The sequence below is a fragment of the Otolemur garnettii genome, unplaced genomic scaffold (assembly GCF_000181295.1).
Source record: "Otolemur garnettii isolate 467f Iridium unplaced genomic scaffold, OtoGar3 scaffold00007, whole genome shotgun sequence".
Taxonomy (NCBI): Eukaryota; Metazoa; Chordata; class Mammalia; order Primates; family Galagidae; genus Otolemur; species Otolemur garnettii.
In genome coordinates, this window is record NW_003852402.1 from 20,529,645 (window position 1) to 20,544,941 (window position 15,297).

General features: G+C 41.5%; 1 protein-coding gene across 3 annotated transcripts in view; it reads left to right on the top strand.

Annotated features, from left to right (window-relative positions):
* The first annotated feature begins 209 nt into the window (after positions 1-209).
* The window catches only part of UHRF1BP1L (UHRF1 binding protein 1 like), a 93,135-nt gene continuing 78,047 nt past the window's right edge, over positions 210-15,297 (top strand). For 2 of the 3 annotated variants that reach the window (XM_023509418.1, XM_012801280.2), the window contains exon 1: positions 210-483. In XM_023509418.1, the coding sequence (XP_023365186.1) occupies positions 440-483 (44 nt within the window). In that variant the 5' untranslated portion in view covers positions 210-439. Of the gene's footprint in view, positions 484-13,190; positions 13,338-15,297 lie in introns of all 3 variants that reach the window. The other variant, XM_023509417.1, reaches the window with a different exon arrangement.

Here is a 15,297-nt window from a genome sequence, read left to right on the forward strand (position 1 = left end):
AAGGCGGAAGTACTGGAAGCGTAAAGGAGGGGATAAAGGATTAAATCCAAGTCTAGCATAGGCAAAGGACCACTGACGCCAGCCAGGGAGTGGAGGCGGGGCCGCGAAGCTCCCGCCCCGCCCCCCGCCCCGCCCCGCCCTCAGCCCCGCCCCTCCCTAGTCGGGCCCGCCCCTCGCCGCCCCGCCCCCGCCCTCCCCCAGGTCTCTTAGGTGATGCTGCAGCCAAGATGGCGCCGGCGGCGGCCGCGGCGGCCTGAGCGTGATGCTACCGGCTCTCGGCGGCGGCGGTGGCCTTGGCCGGGGCCTCGCGTCTCTCCTGTGCGTGAGCACTCAGGCGCCTGTCCTCCGGCCGGGTTAGCCGGGACAGAGAAGAGACGGCCACGGAGACCGGAGGGAGTGAGGAACGGAGCGAGAGCGTGGCGCCTCTCGCCTCGGCACCATGGCTGGGATTATCAAGAAACAGATTCTGAAGCACCTCTCCAGGTCAGTGAGCGCCCGGAGAGTGGGGCCAGCCGGCCGCGGCCGCCGTCCGCGCCGGTCAGCCTGCGGCCTCGGGGGCGGCGGGGAGCGGCGGCTGTGCTGGAGGCGACCCCGCGACTTCCCCGCCGCGGCCGGGCGGAGGTCACGGCCCGGGTCAGCCGCCGCCTGCGGAGCCGGGGCGGCCGCTCGAGTGGCCCCCGGAGCGTTCTCGCCCTGGGCGGGCTCGAGGAGGAGCGCGGGCGACGGGCTGCGGTCGCCCCCGACTGGGCGTCCGGGGGCGTCCCGGGGCCGCTGCGGGGCGCTCCTCTCGCTGCGGGGCGCTCCTCTGGGGAGGCTGGAGGCGGCCCGGGGTCACCCAGGTGCCCGGTGGACGTGTAGCTTGGAGCCGGAGCTCGGCGCCGGTTCCCCTCGGAACAGAGCCTTTCCGTTAACCGAGGGCGTCGGGCGCAGTGTGGACTCGTGGAGCTGAGGCTGTGTTCGAAGCGAAACGTTTACCTTGCGATTGTTCCGAACCCCCCGCACCCCACCTCGGCGTCTCCGCGGTGATGCATTAGAGGGTGTGCCTGTTTGCTCAGTTAGGATTTGTTTGAGGTAGATAACCAGAGTCCCCAGATTTGGCAAGTTCTTTCTGGAGTCATTTCAGTCTCACATCATTCTTACTGAACAGTTTTTTGCCCTTTTTCATCCCAGACTCTTACCTTCAGGGACTTAACATTTGTGGGGTGATTAAACTCAGGATATGTCATTCCTTCCATTTCATAACGCGGTTTTAGTCAGAAATATGACTCAGTAAAGCTGGCAGTTTGTTATTGCTCTTGGCTTCTCCATATTTGTCTCAAGACAGGCTAAAAATGTAGGATCGTGTTCCAAGTTGTTAACAGCTAATTCAAAGGGCTTGGTTGGTAGCCCTTTCTCCTCTTCTGCTATTTTTAAGCTAATTGATTACCTTTAACTGATTTTAGGAAGAGACTCAGGTATAATGATAGACTTGTACAATAAGTATAATTCTTGATTGTCCAGCACAAATTATCTATTGGGAAGCAGAATCAATACTCGATGTGATTCAGCAAATATTTCCCTCACTTACAACATGGAACAAGATACAGTATGGTGGGGTTTTTTGTTTTTGGAGGAGTCTCACTCTTTTGCCCGGGTTAGCTCAGATGATCCTCCTGCCTGAGCCTTCTGAGTCCCTGGGACTACAGAACGGTGCCACGATGCTCTGGTAATTTTTCTATTTTGAATAGAGATGGGAGGTCTCACTTTTGCTCAGGCTGATCTCTAACCCATGAGCTCAAGCAATCCTCCTGCCTGGGCCTCCCGGAGTGGTAGGATTACAGGCATTAGCCACTGTGAACCTGGCCCTAATATACATTTCTTAGTGGTAACTAGTTGGAAAGTTTCTTTTAAAATTGTACATATGATTCAATACTGGACTATCTTATTTTGAAAGAAAGTTTTATCTGTTTATTATTTAGGTAAAATCTGACTTATGTAAATCAGATAGCCTCTAGCCTTTCTTATACCTAGTTCCACAGGAGAATTCAGTTCAAAAAAAAAATTAGGAATTCCAAATATTTTTCTCACTCTCCCAAGGATTACCATAAACAGTACCGATCTAGATGCCTTGGAGAAAAGTTAATCGATCAACAAATGTCTTTTAGTTTTTTTGTAGAATTCCATGTGAGAAAGACTCTTAAAAATTAGGAGCAAAGGTATAGTAGCTTACTTGATAATATACAAAACACCCACAAAATCAAAACTTGAGTCCTTGAGGTTGCTTTTCTTTTTTTTTTTTTTTTTTGAGACAGAGCCTCAAGTTGTCCCCCTGGGTAGAGTGCTGTGGCATCACAGCTCACAGCAACCTCCAACTCCTGGGCTCAGACGAGTCTCCTGCCTCAGCCTCCCAGGTAGCGGGACCACAGGCGCCTGCTACAACGCTCGGCTTTTTTTTGTTTGCAGCCATCATTGTTGTTCTGATGGGCCGGGGCTGGATTCGAACCCGCCACCTTAGGTGTATGTGGCTGACGCCTTAGCCACTTGAGCCACAGGGGCTGAGCCAAGGTTGCTTTTCTTATTTATTTATTTATTTATTCATTTTGAGACAGAGTCTCACTATGTTGCCCTTGGTAGAGTGCTATGACATCACAGCTCACAGCAACCTCAAACTCTTGGGCTTAAGCGAATCTCTTGCTTCAGCCTCCCAAGTAGCTGGGATTACAGGCACCCGCCACAACACTTGGCTATTTTTTGTTGCAGTTGTCATTGTTGTTTAGCTGGCCCAGACTGGGTTTGAATCTACCAACCCTGGTGTATATATATGGCCAGTGCCCTAACCACTGAGCTACAGGTGCCAAACCTGAGGTTACTTTTTAATCTGTATGATTTCTAATAGCTCTGTGATTAATAGTAATAAGGATTTTTTTTTAGAAATGTGTTTTTGAACCTGTTGTGTTTTCAGTAATTTCATATTTCAAAATGTCTTTAGGTCAGATGACTGAAAAGTATCAACTTCATATTTTGGGGTAGTATATTAATCTTAGTGTTAAGATAAATGCAGTTGTTTATAAACCTAAAGGCAGTTCATAATAGATGAAACAAGGTAGGTGTTGTGACAAATTATAGTTATTCAAGTAGGAATGAACTTTTGAAATTACCTGGGTCAAATTTAATTTTATAGATTATCCAGTAATGAAGATGTTACTATATTGATCTAGTGATCTGCAGTGCAATTTAATGAGATTTAAATAGGAAATACTTAGAACATATTACTTTCTAATAATAGACAACTCATGTGGACTGTGCATACAGCCCATTGCACTTTCTCAAAGGAGATCTTTCCTGACTAAACTTTGAAATTGTGTGCCCCCAAGCTCCCTGTCCCTCTTGCTTGCTTTATTTTTCTCCCTAGCACTTGACTTTATCATAATACGTATTTATTTCTTTGCTATTTGTCTGTCTCTGACTGCTTGAGTGTAAATTGTGCAAGGGCAGGGAACTTTTGTCTTGAGGCTGGCATAAAGTAGGTACTTAACAACTGTTTGAGCAATTGGATGGATAGCATGAATGAACTGGCTCTCCCTCATCCTGCTGTTCTTTTTTTTTTTTTTTTTAACTGAGACAAAACTGTATACCACTAATATTATTAGGGCATGGGGATGACCAGTTTCCTTTCAGTTTTAGAGACAATAGGTGATTGAATCATTGAATAGTTCTAGAAAGGAAGAACTGGCCGGGCCTGGTGGCTCATTCATGTATTCCTAGCACTTTGGGAGGCCAAGGCAGGTGGATTGCCTGAGCTCAGGAGTTTGAGACCAGCCTGAGCAACAGTAAGACCCCCATTTCTACTAAAAATAGAAAAACTAGCCCAGCATTGTGGTAGGTGCCTGTAATCCCAGCTACTTGGGAGGCTGAGGCAAAAGGATCTCTTGAGCCCAGAGTTTGAGGCTACTGTGAGCTATGAAAATGCCATGGCACTGTTCCCAGGGCAACAGAGTGAGACTCTGTCTCAAAAAAAAAAAAAAAAAAAGAAAGAAAAAAAAATAAAAAAAAAATAGCCAGGCATTGTGGTGGGGGCCCTGTAGTCCCAGCTACTTGGGAAGCTGAGACAAGAGTATTGCTTGAGCCCAAGAGTTTGAGGTTGCTGTGAGCTAGGATCTACTAAGGGTGCCAAAGTGAGACTCTGTCTCAAAAAATATAAAAAATAAAAAATAAATCTGTCTTTGTCCCTTACCTAATTGTTTAGTTTGTATTTTAAGTATCTCTTGCTTTGTTAATAAAAAGTTTATGTACTTGACTAATCTGAAATGAGGACAAGAGAGTGTGTTGGGGTTGGGGAAGACTAGAGTAGTTACTTTTTTTTAGGAGAAGTGAAACACGAAAATTTGTTTTGGAGGATTTCCTAGGCTAGGCCAGGGAGGCTGCTAAAACACACTTCCCCACAACAAAGAATTATTTGGCCCAATGTCAGTGGCTTTGATGATGAGAAACTGGTTTAAAGTGTACAGATGTGTGTCACATGATTGGAGCTAGGGCACTGTGCTAGTTAAGGTTACTTTGTCTGCAAACAACTGAAACCTGCTCTATTTAGGTAAAAAGAGAAATTTAACAGAAAGCAGAGGAAGATCTGAACAACTAAGCAAAGAAAAGAGCAGGTAGCAGCCAGCTTCTAGGATCTTACTGAAAATTTCTTGGACCTTCTTCTTACAATAGGATTTTAACCTCAGCACTATTTTTTTTTTTTTTTTTTTGGAAGCAGAGTCTCACTTTGTTGCCCTGGTTAGAGTGCTATGATACCATAGCTCACAGCAACCTCAAATTCTTGGGCTCAAGAGATCTCCTTGCCTCAACCTTTCAAGTAGCTGGGGCTACAGGCCCCCACCATCACACCTGGATAGTTTTTCTATTTTTAGCAGAGAAGAGGTCTCACTCTTATTCAGGCTGGTCTCAAACTCGTGAGCTCAAGCACCTCAGCCTTCTACAATGCTAGGATTACAGATGTGGGCCACCATGCCTGTCCTAGTACTTTTTTTTTTTAAAGATAGGGTCTCATGATATTGCCCAGGCTGATCTCAAACTTCTAGAGTAAAGGAATCTTCCTGCCTTTAGTCAGCCTCCCAAAGTTTCTGAGCCACCACACATAGCCACTGTTGATATTTTGAAGTAGATAATTCTTGTGGAGGGCTGTTCTGTGCATTGTAGGATGTTGAATGCCTCCAGTATTGCCAAATATCTCCCGGGAGACAGCATTGCCTGGTTGAGAACTATACCTTTAGGGTGCGACTCCTTCTTGCACAACTCCCAATCTTTGACCTCTCTTGTTAAGTTTTAGATTCCTTGGAGAGAGAACAGGTGTGACCCAGATCTGTCTATCTGTGACTCAGTTAGCAAGGATGAAGGGTTGTACTGCAAAAATATAGTCATGGAGAGAATAATTTTTAGTTAGGCTTGTTGTTCCATTTGGCATCTGTAATAAGCACTGAACTAAATTATATTTTCAAAGGCCTCACTTACTATGTCAAGGAAATTGAACTTCATCTTAGGGGCAGGGAATGATGACTAATAAAGATAAAAGAAGAAGGCTGGTTTTTGGAGCCTGAGGTTCAGGAATGTATATGGTTTTGAAATACAGAGTATTCAAAAGGAACTCTGAGTAACTTAAGTCGAAAACTAATGTACTGGAGGGATATTGATGTCCAACAGTACTTAAGGAAAATTGGAGAATAAGACTTAAAAACAGAGTAGGCAGTCCAGCTCCAAGGATCTGGATGGAAGAAATTGGGTGACATTCTCAAGATGACTTAACTCTACAAACTGAGAGGGCACAATTTAAAGACCAAGGTTAAAGACCGAGGATGGCCTGAGGAGATTGTTGAATGTTTAGAATATTTGTTATGTCTATTAGGAGAGGATCGAACACTTGTAGGGTTTTGTGACTGAATGGCAAAGTGTGAGGGTTTAGGGTGCCTTACAGTGTGTTGATGGGATGGGACTCTAGATTTAGGACACTTTGGGGAGAAAAGGGAAGGCAGCAGTAGATAATATGGAGAGAAAAGGTAAGAACTATCAAAGGATTGGGAATGTTACCTACATGAGAGTAGTAAGTAAAAGAATGAGCTACTTGGAAGGATTAGAAGTGTTGTCTGAAAGTGTCATATTGATGTTTCCGATTTTAAAGGTGAAGGAGGTCTGATTTAGGATGGACTATCTGATGTGACCATGGAAGTGAGTTGTTGAAGAGAAGTGAAGGTGCATGTAATTGGAGATCTACACTACCAAGTCTGTAATCTTTCCTGTACTGGACATTCCTAGAAGGAGATATAACATTGCTTATTTAGTTGACTAGAAATGATTTTTTTTATTCTACTTTCATATCAATATTGATAGACTACTTATTTGTATGCTTTAATTTTATGGTAAGGTTCAACAAACAGCATTTGAGACTTCATGTATTCCAGGTTCTCGAGCATATATATATGTGCCACACAGGGCATTAGAAATGTAAAGGTAAATAAGACACCGTTTCAGCTCTTGGGAAACCTTAGTGATTCTTACTCTGATGTAAGAAGCATGAGTAGGATCACTGACTGTAACTTCTTTTGAAATTGTACTGCCATATGAAATTTAAAATTTTGTTGACTTGAATTAGGCAATTGGGAAAAACTTGAGTTAAATATTGCTTTTGGGGTTGTAAATAAATTACTTTTATAAAGGTTTGAGTTTTTTAGAGTAACTTTTGTTATTTAAATTGGCAGTATTTGTTTGTAAATGATACTGGAAGGTCTGGATTTTGACACTTGATACACTAGTTGTTTATTTAACAAATAATATGCTGAGTGCTTACTTTGTGCCAGGTATTGCTCCATAATTCTGGAGATAAAGCAGTGAATAAAATTGGCAAAAAATTCCTGCCTTTATAGAGTTGACATTTTAATGAGAGGCATATAGTAAGTGAAATACATAGTGTAATGTATCAGTTTCTGTTAAGTGTTACTGAAAAAGTAACATGGGAAAGTTGAGGATGGAGCTTGCGATTTTAAACCTAGTTGTCTGGCAGCGTTTATTGAGAAGGTAATATTAGAGACTAGTCTTGAAAGAAATGGTGGGAACAAATGGCAAGGGTCTAGAAGTGGGAGCTCATTTGTCTTTTTTTTTTTTTTTTTTTTTTTGTGACAGAGTTTCACTTTGTCACCTTCGGTAGAATGCAGTGATGTCACAGCTCACAGCAATCTCAAACTCTTGGGCTTAAGCGACTCTCTTGCCTCAGCCTCTCAAATATCTGGGACTATAGGCGCTTGCCACAACGCCTGGCTATTTTTATTTTTTGGTTGTAGTTGTCATTGTTGTTTGGCAGGCCTGGGCTGGATTTGAATCTGCCAACTCTGGTATATGTGGCTGGTGCCCTAGCTGCTGAGCTACAGGTACTGAGACTTGTTTGTCATTTTTGAAATATATCAAGACCACCAGTATAGGCAAAGTGGAGTGAAGTGAGTAGAGGAAGAAAAGATCAAAGAGAAAATAAGGGCCAGGTCATATGGGGCCTTGTAATAACTTAGCTTTTACCTTAAGTAAGATTGGAGCACTTAAGGATGGCTTTGAGCCAAGGATCACTCTGGCAGCCACATGGGAAATAAATAATAGGGTAAGGGCACAAACAGAAACCCAATTAAGAGGTTCTTAACTATTCACTTGAGAGAGACATTGGCTGGGACCAAGGCAGATGCAGAAGAGTTGTGATAGGGTCTAGCTGTATTTTGAAGGTCACGCCAGGATTGACTGACAGATTAAGATGTGATAAGGTGGTAATGGATGACTACAAAGTTTTTGACCTAAACAGTGGACAAAGTTGACTGTCCTTAACTATGTGGGAGAAGACTGCAGGAGGAGCAACCCCGTGGGAGAAGATCAGGGCTTTGGTTTTGAATTTAGGAGGAGGTATCTTTCCTGTTATTTGTGATTTAATTTAGATGACACATGTTTTAGTCTAGAAACAATGAAAATATTTTTGTGTGGTTATCATTTAGTTTATGCAAGAAATAATTATTGTTAAGCAAATTGTGAGTTGAAATTTTTGATTTGTGATTTTTTTTTTTTTGTCTTTGGTTTTTTTTGCTGTTAAGCGTACTACAGTAGTCCCCTCTCATCTGTGGGGATACAAGGCTCCCCGTGGATTCCTGAAACTGTGGATAGCACTGAACCCTATATATATAATGTTTTTTCCAGTACATACTTGCCTATGATAAAGTTTTAGAAATTAGTTATTATAAAAGATTAAAAACAACTAATAATAAAATAGAACAATTATAGCAATACCTGTATGTTCCTGTAAGTTATGTGGATGTGGTCCCTTTCTCAGAATATCTTATTGTACTGTTCGTGGGTAGTTAAAACTGTGGGAAGAGAAATTTCTGATTGAGCACTGTTCTAAGTAGGAGTATCTGAAATAGAACAGGTATCTTCCACATTAATTTCCAACTAAAACCAGATATTAATTCTTGTAGAGGTTACTTTTTAGGAGATTGATTTTGAAAACTTCTGGTGAAAAGTTGGGTTGGATGCTTGGTGGATAGGTGTTACAACATTACCATCCTGGAATCAGAAGGGATCTGGTCCCTTCTCAGAGAAGGAAAGTCCTGAAATGTTAATCAGTGTCTTGCTCCAGGTCTAACGGGTAATGTTGAGTGGTACTCACCGATTCCCTGTGCTTCTCATTTGATTGCTGTGCTGCCTGTTCAGGTTGTTATCTTCTCCCAACAGTTTGCTTTTCTTTTTATCTAGTTTTTGTTATTTCCCTTACTACTCTTTTAGGGTGATTGCCATCTTGATGCAGCATTCCTTAGGATATTCTTTTATTACATGAGACTCCTTTGACTTTGCAGTCTTTTGAAGTTAGAGGAACATAGTTGTTTGATTCAGCAATTCTTTGAATTTAGGGGAGGTCTTAGTCCATTTTGTGTTGCTATAAAAGAATACCCAAAGCCCAGGGTGTGGTGGCTCACGCCTGTAAACACAGCACTCTGGGAGGCTGAGGTGGGTGGATTGCCTCAATTCAGCAGTTCCAGACCAGCTGACCTTGTCTCTAAAAATAGCCAGGTGTTGTGGCAAGCACCTGTAGTCCCAGCTACTTAGGAGACTGAGGCAAGAGAATCACTTGAGCCCAAGAGTTTGAGGTTGCTGTGAGCTGTGACACCCTGGTACTCTACTGAGGGTGACAAAGTGACACTCTTGTCTCAAAAATTAAAATAAAATAAAATAGAGAAGAATATTTTAGAGTAATATAGAAGACTAGATATTATAAACACATGTGGTTTAATTTAGTTTATGGTTCTGTAGGTTGAGCAGCTCCAAGGCAGGCTCTGAGAGAGTACTTTCATGTTGGGTCCCAACATGGTGGAGGCGGCCAAAGAGGAAGGAAGCACACACTGGGAAGGGGGGGAAACCTGGACGTTCTGGATTAATGACATCCCACTCATTCTGGAGAGGACTGTACTCCTGTGAGAGCAGCATAAGCCATTAATGAGGAACTGTCCCCAAGATCCAGGCACCTCCCACTTAACCAGCATTACCACAGTGAGGATCAGATTTCAACATGAGGTTTGAATGGAAACAAACCAGCCATATCCACACCATAGCAGAGTAACATAATTTCTCCACTTGGCATAATTTTACTGTTTGCAGTATTACACTTTGCCTTAGTGCTGCAATTTCCAGTCCTAACACTTCTTAAATAAGTTGGTTTCTTGTCAGTTCTGCATATTATATGTTTAAGATGAGCAGTTTAATATTTTAGTAAATGTTGGTATTTATTTATTTTATTTTATTTGAGCCAGAGTCTCACTATGTCACCCTCTGTAGAGTACAGTAGTGTCACAGCTCATAGCAACCTCAAACTTTTGGGCTCAACCAGTTCTTTTGCCTCAGCCTTGCAAGTAGCTGGGACTACAAGTGCCCTCCATAACACCTGGCTATTTTTTTATTGCAGTTGTTATTGTTGTTTAGCTGGCTCAGGCCAGGTTCAAACCTGCCAGCCCCCATGTATGTGGCTAGCCCCGTAACCACTGTGCTATGGTACCAAGCCTAAATTTAGTAGTATTTGTGACTGAAGCTCAATTTCAATGTAAGTTGCAAATGAAAGTATTTGCCTATATTTGTAAATGAAAAGCAAGTTAATCATGAAGATCTACTTACTAAAAAAAAAAAAAAAATTGAGAGCTAAAGCCCACTGTGATTCAGGAGATTTTATTATTTTTTTCTTTATTTTTTTTTAGAAAAAAAAAGTTGTTGCCCTTGGTAGAGTGCAGTAGCATCACAGCTCACAGCAACCTCAGATTCTTTGGGCTTAAGCAGTTCTCTTGCCTCAGCCTCCCAAGGAGCTGAGACTGCAAGCGCCCACTACAGTGCCCACTTATTTTTTTGTTGTAGTTGTCATTGTTGTTTGGCAGGCCTGGGCTGGATTCGAACCTACCACCCCTGGTGTATGTGGCTAGCATCCTAGCTGCTGAGCTACAGGCACTGAGCCAATTCAGGAGATTTTAATTTATTGTCTGATTTTTTTTTTTTTTAGGCATTAAATTTACTAATAGTTTGGTAATTCATTGACATATTTTGAGATTTCTCCCAGTCAAGATGAATGTTTTATGTAAATTTTTCTTTTCTTTTTGTTTTTGAAGTTTTTGGCTAGGGCTGGGTTTGAACCTGCTACCTCCAGCTGGTGCCCTACTCCTTTGAGCCACAGGCGCCTTTTTTTTTTTTTTTTTTTTGATACAGAGTTTCACTCTGTTGCCCAGCCTGGAATGCACTGCTACAGTAGCTCACTGCAGCCTCCAACTTTTGTGCTTAAGCCATCGTCCTACCTCAGCCTCCCAAGTAGCTAGTACTACAAACGTGCACCACCAGGCCCAACTGAGTTCTGCAATTTTTTTGTCAAGACAGTTCTCCCTGAGTTCCCCAGGCTGGCTTTTAACTCTTGGCCTCACTTCTCCTCCCCAAATGCTGGGATTATGTGAGTCACCATGCCTAGGGATTAAATTTTGTATCTGTATATTCGTCTATTCTTTAGGTTTAATTTGAACTTAGGGGTTATTCACTCTTCTTCTACCCAGAAATACTATTAAGAAAGGATCTCTGGCTTCTTTTTGCCTGTGCTAATATAGCGGCATCAAGTGCTGTTTTCCTCTACTGTTGTAAATCTTTTTCCCTCTACTATTTGTAAATTTTTTGTGTGCAGTTTTATTGTTAGGAATACATTCAGTGATAAGCAGAAAATTTTCTGATTTAAGAATTTAGTTAAACAATATTTTTAGGTATTAAGTTGAGTTTTTGTCCCAAATTTTTACTACTTCTGCGATGCAACTTTATATGTAATTGAGATGTACTATAAGAGGGACATCCATAAAATGTGAGATTTATCTTTAGGGAATACAGGTAGTATCATCATCTGGTTATCCCCATTGATAGCATCCATTCATTAAATTACTTATCAATACTTAAAGAAGATTCTGTAAGATATGGAAATAAAATTAAGATATGAGAATATCTCTTAGAAACAGTTTGGAAGATCGGTGAATTAGTAGAATTCAGGATAGAATATGAGCCTTGTGAGAGTCACAGCAAAGTACTATGCAGCTTTACTGGAAGGAGAGTCAGTGAGACAGAGGTGGTCTAAATGTCAGAGAAGCTTATTAACTAATGAAATAAAAGCACATAAATGACAGCTAGAAGGTAATAAAATACTTATTAATTTCCTTGACTAGGTCATTCATACAAAGGAAATTTTTTGGGACGGCCAGTTTTTTGGCCAGGGCTGGGTTGAACCCGCCTCCTCTGGCATATGGGGCCAGCACCCTACTCCTTTGAGCCACAGGCACCGTCCCAAAGGAAATATTTAAGGCAAATGTGAAGGGCAAGTGTTTACATCCTCAAAATTTGGCCACAGTTTTATTTTCCAATACTATACTTTTCTCCCTATTTTTCTCACCCATCTTTTGTAATCTTCCTACAGCCAGATTGCCTGCATCCCTTCATGATAAACTATCTTTTCTCAGGCTTTATTTTGTCAGTGTATTTTTCATGGGCAGTTTTAACTGGGCTAATCTTCATTGGTTTCCTCCATTTTTTAGCTCTTTTAGTTCTTAACACGTATCCTATGTTTTATTAAAACAAAAGCTTTTTATTTTTAAGTTCTGTAGATTGTTATCTCTTTAAGGACAGAGTTGCCCTGATATGTTTTAATTATGAGGACAGTGACTGTGCTTGTCTTGTTCTACATTATACAGTTAGCATCTGCTGCAGTACTGTGGTACATAGTGGTTAAAAAACACTGTTAACTGTTGGGAGAAATAAACTGGTTGCCCTGAATACGCTTTTGGTGGGTTTATCTAGCTGATGCATACCCACAAAATTTAGATTAAAAGCCTTTTTATTCTGATAAATACTGAAGTTCTTCCATTTATTTTTGAGTATATAGGTATAGTCTATTGTTGGATCTCTCTGGTTTGTCAGGGTTTTTTTTTTTTTTTTTTCCCAAGGCAGAATCTTGCAGAATCTTGCTCTGTTGCCCTGGCTAGTGTGCAATGGCATCAATTAGTCCTCCTGTCTCAGCCTCCTGAGTAGCTGGGACTACAGGTGATCACCACAATGCCTGGCTATTTTTTGTTGCAGTTTGGCCAGGGCCAGGTTTGAACCCTCCACCCTCGGTATATGGGGCCGGTGCCCTACTCACTGAGCCACAGGTGCCACCTCGACTTTCTTTTTTTATAGGTGACTTTATGCCTCAGTATTCTCTGTGAAATGAGGATTACAATTTTAATTGGGGCTTTTGACACTTAAACTAATTTGATGATTTGTATTTGTAGATTACTTGTTTTGTAGTGTGTTCATTGGAATTGATTTCATTTAATGTTCAGCCTTTGTATAATTTGTACAGCATAGCTATCTTGGTTTTGCTTATTAACAGTAGAATATAAAAATTAAAAAAATGAATGTTTTTCATTAGTGGTAATACTAGTGGTAGAATGAAGAAAATCCTAAATGATTGATTCATCTTAGAATTTAAGCAGTGTTTGCCTTCTGTTAATCCAGTGTGAAATACAACTGTATTTTTTTTTTCTTTAAGTGCACCACAGCTAAATATCTTTATCATATCATTCCTTTCCTCTTCTTTCCCTTACACTCGCTCCCTTCTGTGTCCCCTGTGTACCCATTCCCTGCAGCGTTCCCTGCTGGCTGTGGTGGAGATTGGTGTGCTGTGAATTGCATAATCACCCAAATGAGTACCAGAGGAGTCTAAGAAACCCTGGCAACTGACTACTTGCTTTCACCAGGAATAGGGACCTTTTGTCTGAATTTCCTGCCCTCAGGTAATACTTCTATTCCCCATCCTTTTTTATTTTTTCTACAAATGCAAGCATTTTTTATGCCCTACATGAAGATACTTCGAGAGTATTTTCTTACTGTTTTAGTCAGATACCTGTTTCATTTTCTTTACTGCATAGCTACAGGTTCACGTAATTTCTCTCTTAGAATGTCTTTTTTAACAGATAAGATTTGGTAACATACTTAGAGTTATAACCAGCTCTTTCTTGTGTTGCAAGAGAGAGTTTTTAAGTTTACCTCTAGCTATTTGGAAATGGTAGTTAGGATTTGATCTGCTTATTAATGGGTAAGGCTTCATAGTCTAATGGAATTACTCAGACTCTTTTCATAAAGAAGTTTTTGATTCATTCATCATCGAAGGACTTTAAGAGTTTATTTTGTGGCTTGGTGCCCGTAACACAGTGGTTACGGCGGCACCAGCTATATACACCCAGGCTGGGGGTTTAAACCTGGTCTGGGCAGCTAAACAACAATGACAACTGCCACAACAACAACAACAAAAAATAGCTGGGCGTTGTGGTGGGTGCCTGTAGTCCCAGCTACTTGGGAGGGTGAGGCAAGAGAATCGCTTAAGCCCAAGAGTTGGAGGTTGCTGTGAGCTGTGACTCTAAGGGCGACAAATTGAGATTCTTTGTCTCAAAAAAAAAAAAGTTTATTTTGTATACTTCATGTTAATTATCAAATAGATTGAAGTAAGTCTCACAAACACCAGTGCAAATGGAATTTTTGAAGATTTTCCATGTTGTATTCTCCCCTTTCCTGTTCTTTTTAAAATTCTTTGTCAGGGAAAGTAAAGTTACAAAACCAGACTCCTGGAAATGGTGCTGAATTCCTTTCAGCTTAGTACTCAATGAAAAACCTGGAAACTCACATCAGTGAACACTTGTAGTCCTTAGGAAATTTATCCACATAAAGTTGTTGTTTTTTTTTGTTTTTTTTTTCGCCTAGGCTAGACTACAGTGGTGTCATTATAGCTCACTGCAACCTTGTCAAACTCATGGGCTCAAATGATCCTCCTACCTAAGTCTCCCAAGTAGCCGGGGCTGCAGGGCAGGAGTATACCACTGTGCGGGACCAATTTTTCTATTTTTTGTAGAGATGAAGTCATGCTTTTGTGCAGGCTGGTCTCAAACTTCTGGGCCTTGGCTTCCCAAAGTGCTAGGGTTATAGGAGTGAGCCATCACCACATAAATGTTTCTGAACCTATTCTAAAACTCGCACAAGAAATTGTTCATTAAAATTCAACCATGAGTAGAACTGTGCAACTCCATTACATATTTGCCCTAGGAGTAAGGGGACAGTTGATGAGCTTGTTGGCCATCTGCTAGTGAGTAATTGTATGGCAGGATGATCCACATATTGTTTTACATTCTTGTCTGCCTTGATTTCATGCTGGTTTCATCCATTCCCATATGGATCTCAACCAGAATTGCCCAGGGAAAGGTGATGTCAGGCTTTAACCTCAGGCTTTAACCTTTGGGATTCTGTAATAGTTTGTTAAAGTCTTATGTTGTTCATAATGGCTTTAAGGATGATTCTGAAATCTTCTGAGACTCTTTTTTTGAGACAGAGTTTCACTTTGTCACCCCCAGTAGAGTGCTGTGTCATCACAGCTCATAGCAACCTCAAACTCTTGGGCTCAAGTGATTCTCTTGCCTCAGCCTCCCATGTAGCTGGGACTACAGGTGCCTGCCACAACACCTGGCTATTTTTTGGTTGCAGTTGTCATTGTTGTTTTAGCTGGCCTGAGCCAGGTTTCAACACGCTAGCCTGGGTGTATGTGGCCAGGGCCCTACTCACTGAGCTACGGGTCTGGGTCTTCCGAGACTCTTGCATGTGAAGTACAGTCACAACTGTAGGCCTTTGCCTTTTCTAAATTACATCTCTGCAGCTTTTTATTTGTTTATTCAAGTTGCCTACCAAGTTTAATTCTTTTTTTTCTTT